Source organism: Camponotus floridanus, unplaced genomic scaffold (assembly GCF_003227725.1).
Source record: "Camponotus floridanus strain SB8 unplaced genomic scaffold, Cflo_v7.5 scaffold250, whole genome shotgun sequence".
NCBI lineage: Eukaryota > Metazoa > Arthropoda > Insecta > Hymenoptera > Formicidae > Camponotus > Camponotus floridanus.
This window is the reverse complement of record NW_020229382.1, coordinates 291,390-308,120: the sequence shown is the minus strand read 5'-3', so window position 1 is coordinate 308,120 and position 16,731 is coordinate 291,390. Positions and strand designations below refer to the sequence as shown.

At 28.3% G+C, this 16,731-nt stretch overlaps 2 protein-coding genes across 2 annotated transcripts; one reads left to right on the top strand and one right to left on the bottom strand.

Moving 5' to 3' along the window:
* Window positions 1-519: 519 nt before the first annotated feature.
* Window positions 520-5,331, bottom strand: LOC112638150 (lipase 3-like). Its single transcript, XM_025409275.1, has 7 exons — window positions 5,201-5,331; window positions 4,590-4,695; window positions 3,625-3,805; window positions 2,088-2,202; window positions 1,453-1,696; window positions 1,277-1,330; window positions 520-666 (listed from the first exon to the last, which is right to left on the bottom strand). The coding sequence occupies exons 1-7, from the start codon at window positions 5,329-5,331 to the stop codon at window positions 520-522; spliced, it is 978 nt and encodes a 325-aa protein (XP_025265060.1).
* Window positions 5,332-8,396: 3,065 nt separating this feature from the next.
* LOC109610142 (lipase 3-like) lies at window positions 8,397-16,440 on the top strand. Its single transcript, XM_025409274.1, has 7 exons — window positions 8,397-8,640; window positions 13,007-13,187; window positions 14,049-14,163; window positions 14,563-14,806; window positions 15,610-15,759; window positions 15,914-16,141; window positions 16,264-16,440. Exons 1-7 carry the CDS (start codon window positions 8,494-8,496, stop codon window positions 16,438-16,440), a joined length of 1,242 nt encoding a protein of 413 aa, XP_025265059.1. The 5' UTR covers window positions 8,397-8,493.
* Window positions 16,441-16,731: the final 291 nt, after the last annotated feature.

Here is a 16,731-nt window from a genome sequence, read left to right as displayed (position 1 = left end):
GGATTTTGAAATAAAGTTCTACATAAAATGTTAAAGTGTTAAATTTGAAAACTGAATTTTTAAATATGTATTTCTACTGCTTTAATATATCGAATACGTAGCTTTCATAATAATAATAATAATAAATATAATTATATATATATATATATATATATATTTAATAACAATAATAATACGTAGCTCTAATAATAATAATAATAATAATATATCCATATTACATAATTTGATTAAACTTTTAACTTGTAAATATTATATATGGATCGATACGATCGATCTAAATAACTGACATCTGTGCACCGATCAATTTATTATAATTGCAGTCGATAATTTCTCGTATGATAAAAAGTATGACACAGAAAATAATAGCGATTTCGGCTGGTCTGCACTGGTGTGCCACCTGTGTAGAGTTGGTGCAAATGTGTGCAGTGCGTACACACCAACTGGCCGATTACACCAACTGGCTCCAACAAATTTGTGAGAGCCACTTTGTGTACACTCAACATGCACCTGTGCGGTATACTAAGCCCAGACGAATACGCAGCTCCAGTGAGGGACTGCACCAGCCGAACATACAACACCCGAAATGTGCAGTCGGTGCAGACCAGCCGAAATCGCTATCACATAATCACTCTGGAGAAATTTGCCGTGGAAAAACAATCGCAATATCTGAAATTGCATATCTCTTAATCGCGATGTAATTTACTTGAAATTTTACTTTATTAAAGTTTTAACGATATAATTTTAAGAATAAATTAGGAAATTTTATCTAGATTTTATCTAGTTTTTTCAACAAATTACCCTAATTTATAAGAACTTCCAGAATTGCTTCAGTTTTAATTTTAACTCATCAAAGAATATCTAGTCAAAATTTGAAACCGAAAAATGAATATGTATAAACAAACAGGATGTGGAGCATGAAAAGAGATGTAAGTTTTTGACTATTTGGAATTAATTTCTTTGAAAATTTGTAAAAGAGAATTTAGTGCATTTCTCATTTATATTTTATTGTGGGACAAATCTTCTTTTTCTATTTTGCAAAAAATTTTTTTTTATTTTACCGATAGAACAAAAATTGAAAAATAACACATTAACTCAATAATATATAAAAAACATAAGCAGTAAACAATGGGGATGATCGTAGTACAAGTATTAATGTCGATTATTAGATTTAAAATCGATTATTAGATTTAAGTAGCTAATCAAAAATATCGATTTCGTTAATGCTAACGTTATGTAGCTTACATTTTTTTATATCCATGTAACATTTATTTCTAACGTTGTTAACCTTATTTTTGTTTCTTTGGATTAGATAACAGTTTAAAAATTTTATCTATAACCAAAAAAAATATAAAATGTACTATATTTTTTATATTGTTTTTCAATTTGATTAGTTATAACATGATAATAAAATTTATATATATGATTTTTAACATCGCTATTATATTATTTTACTTTAATCATTCTCCTGATGGGAACCAAGAATCGTATCGAACTTTGCATATGACTTAGAAAGACCACCGGTCCGAAGTTGATCATCATTTTCACCATTCGAGCGATTTCTGGACGCTCTGATGCCATTATGTAAAAACACGTTGTGCCCATAGAATGACCAATACATGTGTGCAATGGTTGGGATCTCAAGTTTGTAATAAATGTAACCATCGCGGATACATCATAGATACCTATTTCGTTGAAGCTAATGAAAAATTTAATGAATATAAAATATAAAGTATATAAAATATATAAATATGCACATATCATACATAAACACACACCCAGAGAAAATAAATATATTGTTATACGTATGTATATAATATATTAAGTTACACACGTAATATAAGCAGAAACTAAAATTTTGCACAAAAAATTATGTACATAAAAAATCAAGAAAAATAATAATAAATGCATTATATTGGCACAATTAAATGTGAGATATCTTGAAGACAATGCATTTTCAAAAGTGTAAGTAAATATATATATATATATATAAGTTCTTGCGTATCATGTCAAATTATAATTGTAATGATATTTTATAACAATTATTATTATCTTATTTTAATAACACACCATTATTCCTATGCTTTTACCTGAAATCCCAAAATGCCGAATTTGATGGAGATAGGGAAATGTGTGCTTTCGAGTATGTAGTACCACGAAAATTCCCCAACCAAACATCGTATCCCTGATTTGCTAGTAGATAAGCTAAAATAAAAAAAGTGTTGTAATTTGATATTATATATAATATTATATATAATATGAAATTACAACACTTTTTTTATATTATAATTTTTTAAATATTATATATAATATTATATATATTATATATATTATATGTAATATTAATTTCTAAATTCTGTGGCATTTTTTTACAATAGAAATCAAATTAACGATGTTATAGCAATTTTGCGATACATGTCCCAGTAAGCAAAAAATTATTACCACAACGTTATTATAATGATATTCACTAACATAGTAATGTTGTCAAGTATGTAGTTTTTAAGATTGTATGCAACATCATTGTGAACAAACTTTGACACCGATTTAGAGGTTTCGGTAATGTTGAAATAACATTTTCTATGTCGTTACAAGTAATATTGTATTAATGTTGTTTTAACATTCTGATAATGTGTTTCTCATAAAATTAAATCAATAATAAAATAACATTAGTATCAACATCTACATAACTTAATATTAATATCACAATAATATTAATTCTAACATTAATTTAAGACTTTTAGAACTTTCACTGAAAAATCTGAGAACGAATATTTAGACATGTCTCTAAAAAACTTACAAGATATTATAACACACTGGAAGAAACACTTTCCTCTTCTTTCGTGCAGCACTATGACTCGCAAAAACAAACTGTAACTTACTTATTATGCGAGATCGTGTAAGAGCACGTGGCACAGCCGGCACGAGTGTTTCGAAGTCAAAGAACAAAAGAATAAATCACGCATACGCAATAGAGTGCATATGCATATCCCACCGAATGTTGCTTCTCAGTAACGTATTAGGTGTCGTCATGCCCGTCACGAGAAAGAAATTAAGATATATTATGAAAAAAAAATAGTCTAAAGATATGTATGCAATAAATAATACGACGTTTAATAACGACGCGGACGAACTTGTAATTGGATGTTATATTTTTATTTATAATAAACATATTAATAACATATAAAAAACATTTTGACTAATGTTTCTAAAATATTTTATTAATATTTTAAGAGAGAGGTTATTTTAAATAACATTTTTAAAATATTTATAAAACATAAATTAAAATATTTTTTAAATGTTATTAATATGTTTATTAGAATATTTTAAAAATATTTTTAATAAACATATTAATAACATTTAAGAAACATTTTGACTAATGCTTCTAAAATATTTTATTAATATTTTGAGAAGGATGTTATTAAATAATATTTTTAAAATATTTATAAAACATAAATTAAAATATTTTTTTTAATGTTATTAATACATTTATTAAAATATTTTTAAAATATTTATAAAACATTATATCATAATGTTTAGAAAATTTATATAAAATCAACATTTTAGAATGTTGATCAAATGTTTCTTGCTTACTGGGGTATGCGTTTAAAAATTGGTTAATGATCATACGAAATGCTTTGTCTTTGCTAGGAATAAGCCACTTAAAGGAGCTGGCTGTAAGACCGTGCAACAGCAGCACGGGTAAAGAATCGTTGCCACCTGGGATACGATGTAATGTCAAGAAATAGCCGTCCTCCGTCATTATAACGTGAGCTTCCACGGGATAACCAGCTTTTCTTATCATTTCCGGCTGAAAGAAAATAACTGTGTAAGAAAAAAGAAAAGTTGATTTAAACTTGAAATAAATTTGAACGACAAAAAGTGCCTATTGTATTTATTTTCAAATAAATGGGGGCAAATATATAAAACCAATAATATAAATATGACTTCTATAATACAAATAATATAAATATACTTTAATGTCTAAAAAATATGAAAAATTAATGTGTTAAATTATTATAATAAAAATAACCATGAAGTTACCATTTAAATCAAAATCAAATGAGCAACAATTTTAATTGTAATTATACAGAAATTTGTAGATCCTTTCGCGCAATAAAATATGAGACTCGATAAAAATAATTTCAAAGCATATTTTAAAAAATTAATTTCTTTTACATTCATCTTTTTAGATTAATGTTTAATTAAATTTAAATCAATTTGAAATTTAAATAAATATTTTAAAAAATATTATTTAAAAATATTTTTTAAAAAATATTATTTTAAAAATAATATTTTTTAAATAATATTTTTGAACATATCATTATATATTTCAAGGAAAATAATCTTTAATGTTAATTGCGTAATATTAATTAATATTTATAAGTATTAAATCTACTCTTAAAGAAATACTATTTCATATATCTTTAGAAATTGTATATAATTTTGCGGAATTACTATTTTCCTTTTAAATAAAAGAATTAGTAGCGGCATAAGATCACTTGTTATCATTTTTAATATCATTGAAAAAGTTCAGTCTCAAAATATTAATGATTTTAATCCTCGTTTCTATGAAAATGTAAACTTTTATTTACCGTATTAACAACGATGTCAGAATTGAATTCGGTCTTCGACCAAATAGTCCATATTATTCTCTTCAAGAGACTGCTTAACTGAGGAATCACATTTGCTAGGGCCGCACTAAAATGATCACAAACGACCATAAACAAATACAGCAAATACATGATAAATTTCATCTCATCCACGAATGATTCAACAAACAGTAAAAGAAAACGGACAATTTGAGAGTTTTTCAGGTGAGATATATGTTATTGAAAATGAAGCAGAAGATGTGCGAATATATATAATAAACGCGATATGAGTATTACACACATACTGCGCATAATTATGCTTATCATCATATTATTATAATGAATCATTATTTCGTTTATGTATATTTTTCATCGGAAAAAAAGAAGAAAAAAGTATATTGCACTCTTATGCCTGTTTAATCTTTGCTCACCTCACTCTTCGTCTCCTTCTAACTGTTCCTTTAGAAAAAGATGAAAAATAAGTTAAGATTAAATAACGTTGGTAAAATTGGCTATTAATTATAAAACATTTAGAAAAATAAAAATATGAATACATATATACAAGAGAAATTGTCAAATGCAATACAGCGTAAAATAAAAAGCGTTACATATACAAGGTGAGTCTTATTTCGGCTGGTCTGCACCGACTGCACATTTCGGGTGTTGTATGTTCGGCTGGTCGAATGGTGCAGTCCCTCACTGGAGCTGCGTATTCGTCTGGGCTCAGTATACCGCACAGGTGCATGTTGAGTGTACACAAAGTGGCTCTCACAAATTTGTTGGAGCCAGTTGGTGTAATCGGCCAGTTGGTGTGTACGCACTGCACACATTTGCACCAACTCTACACAGGTGGCACACCAGTGCAGACCAGCCGAAATCGCTATGAGATTTCTTTTGAAAAATATCTGCGACCAAAACATCGCGGGAAAGATTTGTTACAATATAATGTCTACAATATGGGGTGATGATCGCGAACAATTTAATTAAGTGAGTACATAATTTCGCGAATCGAAGTTTAATTCCATCCAAGCTTCGATTATCATATTTTAATTTGTTCGCGACTATAGATTGTTGTAGATTTAACTTAACATATATCTTTGTATATATCTTTATTATTCTTTATTTATTTTTAGACTTTGCAACCCATCATTTTAAGTGACTTCCTGGACGGCACCTCGGCTAAGGCAATGGAACACTACGCTCAAGGAATCCAATCGGGCAAGTTTCGCAAGTATGATTACGGTCGCGCGAGAAATCAACTGATATATAATTCGGCTAAACCTCCGGACTACGATCTGGCGAATATTATGGTACCTACCGCATTATTCTATGGTTCTGGCGACTTGCTGGTTAATATTGTCGTAATACGTAGCAGAGATTTATTTGTTTTAGTTGTGTAACTAAGTCAAGATTTGCCGTAAAATCAGAAAGATAATTTAAAGGAAATCGTGCAATAACTGACAAAAGTATTTCTTCAAGGATGTGAAAAGATTATACCGCATACTTCCCAATGTTGTGAATATGTACGAAGTGCCGTAGCCCAAATTCAATCATCTGGATTTTATATGGGCTAAGGATGCACCCAAACTCGTATATGAGAGAGCATTCAAGCTAATGAAGAATACAAATTTAAACAATGTTATATCGATACGATAATATTACAAAAGACAGTTTAAATAAATAAATGTTTCACATTAAATCCTTATTAATGTTAATGTGATTGATGACAATCAGAATCGTTCAGAGTTCACTGAAGAAATATGAAGTTGTAATATTTTAATAATTTAATTATTATTTATGATTAATGCTATTCAATTATTATTTATGATTAATGCTTATCATTTATGATAATTATTTATGATAAAGGCAAATTTGTAAAATAAGTTTGTTTTCTTGCGATAAAGAGGAAGAGAATTCTGATTTTTTCACACATATATATTGAAAATCAAGAAAATACTGATGTAACTAATGAAAATAAAAAGAGTCATCCATTAATCGTATCTAAAGTCGCCGAATTAGATAGAAATTATGTGTACATTTAAAATCATAGAATTGTTTGTACATCCGAAATTATCCGTGCGCAGAATTATTGTAATGAGAACATCTAATGATAAGGAAAATTATGAAATGTTGCAAGATGCTTAAATAATATTAATCTCCTGGAAGATGATCTCTGCAAAGAATAAAAATATAATTAATATAACCCAATTAGAAACTATCGATATATTTAATTAAAAATCCAATATAAAGTGTATAAACTACTTTATATTTTATATTTCTAACATTACTTTGAAATAAATTAATTTTATCAAATTTATTTGTGTCAATTTGTGATATTAGATATATAGAAAACCCTAAATAGGCATGTATTTTTTCTTCTTTATCATTATCGAGATTTTAATGCAGTATATTGTATTATGATTTTTAATAATATTGCATTATGATTTTTACTAATATTGCATTATGATTTGTGAATACTGCATTATAACGATATAGTATCTATAAATTAGATGATTACTAATTATATTTAGTTTCAATTTTACATTTTATTCTAAAGAAAAACATGATAAAATTCACACACATATAAACATACATACACATATATACATACAATACACAATTTTATTAAAATTGTAAACTTCTGTTAAATATTCTTCTTAAAATACGCAAAATAATTCCCTAAAAGCCCTTCGCAATACATAAATAATTGAAAGATAACATACTGAAATAATTCTGCTTTTCAGTATGAATACGTGGGACCTATATTGGCTGATGAAAAAGTTATAATTTATATAAGATTTAATAAAATATATTATAGAAATTAACATAAATTGCATCACAAATACAACAAGTCTTATTAATAATTATTTTTTAACCTTTGCAGAAATTTTCGAAAATTTTAATAAGACAAAAAAATTCTGAAAGAAACAGAGATCGAGGTTCATCTTTTTATGCGAGAAGAACTAGCGGCAAATTTTTTAAACGATAAATAAAAATTTAATTCAACGGTTAAGAGTATTTTAATCCTTACATATATGCACTTTTTATTTTACGCTATACAAGTCCAGCAATTTATTTTGTAGATATGTGTATATATTGTTACTTTTCGGAATATTTTATGTTGAATAATTAATAATACTTGTAACGATGCACCTCCAGTGCATATTACTTTTTCCGGCCGAACATCAGCCGGAAGCTACCGCCTGAAAAATAACCGCCGGGCAGGGGCAGGGGCAGGGGCGTGCCGATTAACCGTTAATTTCAAACATGTTTAAATACAGAGGAGATATTTGGTCAAATAATATTATACAAGTGCTAACTGATTAAAAAGATATTAAATATAATTCAATGAAATTAGCCATGTATCTGTCACAAGGAAATTCCCTGCCAAAAGTTAATCATTTCGACTAACAAAATTCGGAATTTTTCAGTAAAAACGCAATAAATATTAAAAAATATATCTCTGCACTGTAGCTAAGATCAAATTGTAATATACCACACAATTTCTCATCAAAATACATCAAAAGTGGAATATCGTCAATATTGATTTTGAGCTACTTTTTGCTGAGATTGTATATACAAAACATCCTTAAGTTAAAGTTCAGCATTTTATGCATAACAGTAACGCCTATGTTTAATATCAAATATTTATACCGCACATTCACATCCATAGACTTATAGAATAGACTGGTCCCCACCACGGGACGAAAGAGAAGGACAGAGTTTCCCCGAATCATCTCTCTGTACTTTATATCTTTCAACGCTGCCTCTTATAGAGGCCAGTCTATTCTATAGAGTCGAATGCTAAAATCTACGCAACATATATCCCACTCGATATATATCGAAAAATTCTCAAGTTGTCCGTTTTCTTTTATGACTGTTTATTGAATCATTCAAAAAATTTATCATGCATTTGCTGTCGTTTATGGTCGTTTTTGGTCGTTTTAGTGCAATCCTAGCAAAGGTGATCCCTCAGTTAAGCACTCTCTTGAAGAGAATAATATGGACCATCTGGTCGAAGACCGAATTCAATTCTGACATCATTGTTAACACGGTAAATAAAAGTTTTCATTCATAGAAACGAGGATTAAAATCATTAATATTTCGAGAAACTTTTTTAATAGTGTTGAAAATAATAACAAGTGATCTTATACCGCTACTAATTCTTTTATTTAAAAAGAAAATAGTAATTCCGCAAAATTATATACAATTTTTAAAGATATATGAAATAGTATTTCGATATATTTTGGTAACTCTTTAAGAGTAGATTTAATTAATACTTATAAGTACTAATTAATACTACACAATTAACATTAAACATTTTTTTCTCTTGTAGAATATATAACAATATGTGTATATACGTACCTCTGAGTGCATGTATATGTATGTATGTGTGTCGTACTATGTCTTACTATGTGGCTCTAATGATATTTATATAATATTTTGTTTAAAATAATTAAAAATAAATATAATTTATATATTATAATCCTGTAAGAGCGAGTTATTAAAAATAATTATTGCAACAGTTATTAATATTTATTTTAATTTCAAATTGATTTAAATTTAACTAAAAATAACGTTAAATTCTTGAATGTCGCCAGTAGATAAAATAAAAGAAACGTAATTTAAATCGACCTCACTGGCAATTTATTAGTTGGTAATGTATCACTCAACGTTTCGACCATGGGTATTGGTCCTTATCAAGTGAACTACAAATTATTTCCAGCATTATAAACAATAAGAAAATTGCGGTAATCCGAAATAAAAAGTGAGCAGGAAAAAATATATACAAACAGTACAAATTATTTAACTATTATATTGTGAGAAATAAAGAAATCACATTGTCAAGATTCCATAATGTCAATCTCTCCCTCAAACACAAAGAGAAAGACTAAACTGATTTTATCAGTCTATCATAAATATTGTTTAGATTTTCAGTGTCCTTTTGTAAGTTAATAGTGTTGTCAAACTTATTTATAAAAAACATTTCAATTTCGCAATTTCTTTCTTTCTCACATGTTTTTCATTATGTAAAATAACCGGTATTGACCAATTGAAGTTTGGAGATGGCCTCCGTCAATCTCAAAGCGTCGTTGAACCTGTTAATATTAATTATGGACATTCTTAGCGCTTCTATTTGCGTCCTTCCGACAATAAGTATATATAAAAATGTCACCCAATATAGATGTTTATTTGTGTTATATTTCTGCAAATTTGCTTTATAATTTCCCTGTTATTTTAATTTGCGCTGATGATGACTTAAAAGTAAGTCGAAACGTCCGCACATAACAATTATAAACAATTATAAACAATTATATGTATCATATCTTATTTCATATTCTTTTCTGATTCCTTTTTGTATTACATTGTAGTGCGATAGGAATATATATTGATGCTCGATAACTTTTTTAATTCTTGACATTTCACTTTAGTTCTCTATGTCTTTTTTACCTTTTAATTTATAATTTACAGAGGACTTAATTACTAAATTGTCAATACATTAAGTTTTTTAGGTGCGTTATAGACAGCATTAAAACCCACATTTCTAAAAACGCGACTCATCACTCGCTGATCTCATTACTCAAGCCATCCACAAACGGTAAAGAAATGTAAAAAGATGTAGCTGCATTATTCATATTCATCATTCAGTATTCATATTTACGTTATCGCGTTTGAAAAAATCAAATCTTTTATGAACGTGACGATCAATAATTTGAGTTGGAAAACAATTGTTGGAAAGAATCTGTTTAACAATATCAATATTCTTACAATTAAAACAAACGTCTGATAATAAAATAACGCGATCAACCAGATTATAAATGGTGATGCATTTTATATTTAAACGGATGCTTAGAATGAAAATTAATGTATCTATTCGAACACGTAGGTTTTCTATACCAATCAGTCAAAAGCCGACCATCCAAGCGAATAACAGTCGTGTCCAAGAAATTAATACGAGAATCAAACTCAGTTTCGTGTGTAAATGTCAAACGTTGGTGATAATTATTGAAGATCGATTTAATCTCATCAACCTTTGAGCGTGGAGCAATGATAAAAATGTCATCCACATATCTGTAATAAATCGGAACATTAAAATTCAATAGACTTAAGCAATGCGTTTCTAAATCATCCATCACGATATCTGCCAAAATAGGTGACCGGGGGAGGACCCCATAAGATTGCCAAAAATCTGTTCATAAAACTGTCCATTAAACGTCCATTAAAAACTAGTGGAATCCAAAACCGTTTCTATCGCGTATAAAAACTGAGACAAGTTAAATTTCGTGTTATAAGCAATGTAATTCCAACATTTAAATAAAAATCAAATAATTTGTCAAATTGGTGGTTATGAGAAAAAAATTCTAAAAATCAAGAGTACAAATTAGGCAAACAAAAACCACACAGTATAGATGTCAAAATCGCAAATATTTCAAATTAATAATCGTACAAAAATAAATCAAACTAATTCGAACTCATTAATGTGTCTAAAAATCAGATGGTAGAGTAGTGTGATAGAGGCACATCAAAGAGTAAAATTCAATACGTAAATTAATTATCATAAAAACAGTTAAAGTCCAAAGGATTAATTCGCAAACGTTTCGATCAAATCCAGATCATTTTCAATGCGAAAAAATATTCATATTACAAATATAAATAAATTAAATTAATAATACAAAGGCAGATGACAAAGTATAATAGTCGCTCGCTGTGGATAACGTACAGATTCAAACTGTAATCCAAGGTGAAACGCAAAAATAAATGCTCGTGATCGATACAAAAAATACATGAATATGACACGATTATACACATATCGGTTCTCGAAATTAATAATTAAGATGTAAAGAATCACGCCGATAAATGGTAATAAATGGTTGTGTAAATGTCCGCAATCCTGCATGTTACTCACCAATGCTAAGCACATAGGTCGTGGCTGTGTAGAAAAAGCGTGGAAAGAAAAATTTTTTCCACGACCTATGTGCTTAGCATTGGTGAGTAACATGCAGGATTGCGGACATTTACACAACCATTTATTACCATTTATCGGCGTGATTCTTTACATCTTAATTATTAATTTCGAGAACCGATATGTGTATAATCGTGTCATATTCATGTATTTTTTGTATCGATCACGAGCATTTATTTTTGCGTTTCACCTTGGATTACAGTTTGAATCTGTACGTTATCCACAGCGAGCGACTATTATACTTTGTCATCTGCCTTTGTATTATTAATTTAATTTATTTATATTTGTAATATGAATATTTTTTCGCATTGAAAATGATCTGGATTTGATCGAAACGTTTGCGAATTAATCCTTTGGACTTTAACTGTTTTTATGATAATTAATTTACGTATTGAATTTTACTCTTTGATGTGCCTCTATCACACTACTCTACCATCTGATTTTTAGACACATTAATGAGTTCGAATTAGTTTGATTTATTTTTGTACGATTATTAATTTGAAATATTTGCGATTTTGACATCTATACTGTGTGGTTTTTGTTTGCCTAATTTGTACTCTTGATTTTTCCAACATTTAGTAACAGCATTTAAAACTAAATCTTTGGGAATATTAGATAAAGCAGTAACATCAAGTAAGATCATTATTTTGTCATCATTAATAAATTTATCATTCAAATTATTGGCAAAAGTCCAACCATTTTTAATATGAGATTTAGGTTCGAAGATCGATATCTGTAGTACATCATGGATGTATTGCGCAACATTATATAGCGGAATATTAATTGATTACACAATAATCCGTATTAGGAAAACCAGTTTTGTGAATCTTAAGCAAACCATAACATCGTAATAAGTTGCAATTAGTAGAGTTTAATTTTTTAAATGTGTGATTTTTTTCTGCTCACTTTCTTCTTTCAGATTATCGCAATTTTCTTATTGTTTATTTCACTTGATAAGGACCAAAATCCATGGTCGAAAAGTTGTGAGTGATACATTAGCAACCAATAAATTGCCAGAGTGGTCGATTTAAATTACGTTTATTTTAATTAAAAATTAATTTAAAAGATCAATAGAAATTATATAAAAAAATATATATATAAAAATTAATTTCTTAACATATGTTTTAAATTCATTTGTATCGAGTTTCATATTCTATTGTGCAAAACGATCTCTGCAATTGCTACAAATTAATAATACTGTACAATCACACTTAATTAAAATTAATTCCATTTGATTTTGATTTAAATTTCATGATTATTTTTACCATTATAATTTTACATATACATACATTGATTTTTCACATTTTTTTGATATTATAGTATTATATTTATATTATTTGTATTGTAGAAAATTGCCCTATTAATTTGAAAATATATATAATATGCACTTGTTATCGCACAAAATTTCAAGTTTAGGCCAACTTTTCCTTTTTGTTACACAGTTTTCTTCTTTCAGCCGGAGATGATAAGAAAAGCTGGGTATCCCGTGGAAACTCACGTTATAAAGACGGAGGACGGTTATCTCTTGACATTACATCGTATTCCAGGTGGCAATGATTCTTTACCCGTGCTACTGTTGCACGGTTTTACATCCAACTCCTCTAAGTGGCTTATTCCTGGCAAAGACAAAGCATTCCGTATGATCATAACCAATATTTAAACGCATACATGCACTGAGAAAAATTTGATTGTACTAACAAGACGTATATGATTAAAGACATTTTGGTTAAATCAAATAAGAATTTCTAGTTGTCATAAGACTCGATTTTTTATAACTAGAACGTTTGATAGATTTTACTATAAGGATTTGATTATTTTCTAGGTAGGATTTGAGTATTTTCTGGTAGGATCTATAAAATTTCTTGTTACAATAATTTTTTTGGTTGTCGCTAGGTGACGAGCCTCTTAATTTAACTCGTATTCAATATTTTCCATGAAATGTATATAAAGAACTAATATTAACATTAAATCCAAAGGATATCTTTTTCCTCTTACGAGCAGTAGTGCCAGAAAGAGGACACTAGCTCTTTGATTGTGTGTGTTTGAGCTGCATTCTCTTCTTGTATCACTGTTTACCATTCTAATTTCTAACAAACTGAATAATTCATTCAATAATCTGGATTGAATTTATCCAATAATCTTGGAATTCAGAATATCAAACAGACTTTTAAGATTAGATGGAAAAAATTTTAAACGACTTGATGCTGGTGAGTTTAATATTATAAACCAGAAAATTTGGTAAATTTAACAGGAAGAAATTAATCACATTCATCTGGTAATTCCTACAAGGGGTACAATTCTGGTTCGTCCATTTTCTAACAGACATACTGATTGAATCTACCAGAATTCAAATTAATGCAACCAGATTTTTTTCTCAGTGTGTATAGCAAAACTATATGATATAACATTGTTAATTTTATTTCTATCGTAAAAATGCCACAAAATTTAGAAATTAATATTATATATAATATGAAATTACGACACCTTTTTTATTTTAGCTTATCTACTAGCAAATCAGGGATACGATGTTTGGTTGGGGAATTTTCGTGGTACTACATACTCGAAGGCACATATTTCCCTGTCTCCGTCGAATCCGGCATTTTGGGATTTCAGGTAAAAGCATAGGAATAATGGTGTGTTATAAAAATAAGATAATAATAATTGTTATAAAATATCATTACAATTATAATTTGACATACGCAAGAATTTTTATATATATTTACTTACACATTTGAAAATGCATCGTCTTCAAGATATCTAACAATTAATTGTGCCAATATAATACATTTATTATTATATTTTTTTATTTCGTACATAATTTTTTGTGTAAAATCTACCAGATTTTTGTTTCTGCTTATATTACGTGCGTAACACTTAATATATTATATACATATGTATACAATATATTTATTTTCTCTGTGTGTGTGTGTTTATGTGGGATATGTACATATTTATATATTTTATATATTTTATATTTTATGTTGATTTTATATTGATTGAATTTCTTATTAGCTTTCACGAAATAGGCATCTATGATGTATCCGCGATGGTTACATTTATTACAAACTTGAGATCCCAACCATTGCACACATGTATTGGTCATTCTATGGGCACAACGTGTTTTTACATAATGGCATCAGAGCGTCCAGAAATCGCTCGAATGGTGAAAATGATGATCAACTTCGGACCGGTGGTCTTTCTAAATCATATGCAAAGTCCGATACGATTCTTGGTTCCCATCAGAAGAATGATTAAAGTAAAATAATATAATAGTGATGTTAAAAGTCATATATATAAATTTTATTATCGTGTTATAACTAAACAAATTGAAAAACAATATAAAAAAATATAGTACACTTTATATTTTTTTTGGTTATAAATAAAGTTTTTAAACTGTTATCTAAAGAAACAAAAATAAGGTTAACGACGTTAAAAATAAATGTTATGGGATATAAAAAAAATGTAAGCTACATAACGTTAGCATTAACGAAATCGTTTTTTTTGCTACTTAAATCTAATAATCGATTCACATTAATACTGGTACTAAAATCATATCTCCATTGTTTGCTGCTTATGTCTTTTATATATTATTAAGTTAATGTGTTATTTTCCAATTTTTGTTCTATCGGTAGAATGAAAGAAATTTTTTGCAAAATAGGAAAAGAAGATTTGTCCCACAATGAAATATAAATGAGAAATGCACTGAATTCGTTTCTACATATTTTCAAAGAAATTAATTTTAAACAGTCAAAAACTTACATCTCTTTTCAGGAAAATTAAATATATACGGCATAAACAAACAGGATGCTTCACATCCAGTTTGTTTGTGCCGTATATATTCAATTTTTGGTTTCAAATTTTGACAAGATATTCTTTGACGAATTAAAATTAAAACTGAAGCAATTCTCGAAATTCTTATAAATTAGGGTAATTTGTTGAAAAAACTAGATGAAAACTAGATAAAATTTTCTAATTTATTCTTAAAATTATATCGTTAAAACTTTAATAAAGTAAAATTTCAAGTAAATTACATCGCGATTAAGAGATATGCAATTGCAGATATTGCGATTGTTTTTCCACGGCGAATTTCTCCAGAGCGATTTTGTGAGATTTCTTTTGAAAAATATCTGCGACCAAAACATCGCCGGAAAGATCTGTTACAATATAATGTCTGTAATATGGGGTGATGATCGCGAACAATTTAATTACGTGAGTACATAATTTCGTGATCGAAGTATAATTCCATCCAAGCTTCGATTATCATGTTTTAACTTGCTCGACTAGAGAACTACTGCTGTAGAAAGAAGTTAGCTTAACATATATCTTTGTATATATTTTTATTATTATCTCTATTTATTCTTAGACCTTGCAACCCATCATCTTAAGTGATTTCCTGGACGGCGTCTCGGTTAAGGCAATGGAACACTATGTTCAAGAAATCCATTCGGGCAAGTTTCGCAAGTATGATTACGGTCGCGCGAGAAATCAATTGATATATAATTCGGCTGAACCTCCGGACTACAATCTGGCAAATATTACGATACCTAGCGCATTATTCTATGGTTCTGGCGACTTGTTAGTTAATATCGTCGTAAGTAATACGTAGCAGAGATTTATTCGTGTTAATTGTGTAACTAAGTCATGATTTGACGTAAAATCAAAAAGATAATTTAAAGGAAATCGTGCAATAACTGACAAAAGTATTTCTTCAAGGATGTGAAAAGATTATACCGCATACTTCCCAATGTTGTGGACATGTACGAAGTGCCGTGGCCCAAATTCAATCATCTGGATTTTATATGGGCTAAGGATGCGCCCAAACTCGTGTATGAGAGAGCATTCAAGCTTATGAAGAATACAAATTTAAACAATGTTATATCGATAGGATAATATTACAAAAGTCAGTTTTAATAAATGATAAATATTTCACACTAAATTGTGATTAATATTGATGCGAATGATAACAATCAGAATCGTTCAATTTGTTGAAACATAAAGTTATGTTATATATTTTATTTATTATTTACGATTCATGTAAAGACAAATTAATAAAATATACTTGTTTTCTTAAGATAAAGAGAAGGAAAATTTCGAGTTTTTCACACGTACTGAAGAATCAAGGAACTTATGTAATGGAGAATACTTATTGATAGGTATTTGATGCACCCTGCAATGATAGAA

What these genes read in the sequence shown, in the direction of transcription:
- LOC109610142 (XM_025409274.1), top strand. Translation starts at nt 8,494, where the DNA reads ATGCATTTGCTGTCGTTTATGGTCGTTTTTGGTCGTTTTAGTGCAATC. An exon ending in TGGCAAAGACAAAGCATTCC is followed by an intron (nt 13,188 to 14,048) that starts GTATGATCATAA and finishes TTTTTATTTTAG; the next exon opens with CTTATCTACTAGCAAATCAG. An exon ending in ATCGCGAACAATTTAATTAC is followed by an intron (nt 15,760 to 15,913) that starts GTGAGTACATAA and finishes ATTTATTCTTAG; the next exon opens with ACCTTGCAACCCATCATCTT.
- LOC112638150 (XM_025409275.1), bottom strand. Translation starts at nt 5,331, where the DNA reads ATGCACCTGTGCGGTATACTGAGCCCAGACGAATACGCAGCTCCAGTG. An exon ending in GCCGAAATAAGACTCACCTT is followed by an intron (nt 4,696 to 5,200) that starts GTATATGTAACG and finishes TGATCATTTTAG; the next exon opens with TGCGGCCCTAGCAAATGTGA. An exon ending in CTGACATCGTTGTTAATACG is followed by an intron (nt 3,806 to 4,589) that starts GTAAATAAAAGT and finishes ATTTTCTTTCAG; the next exon opens with CCGGAAATGATAAGAAAAGC.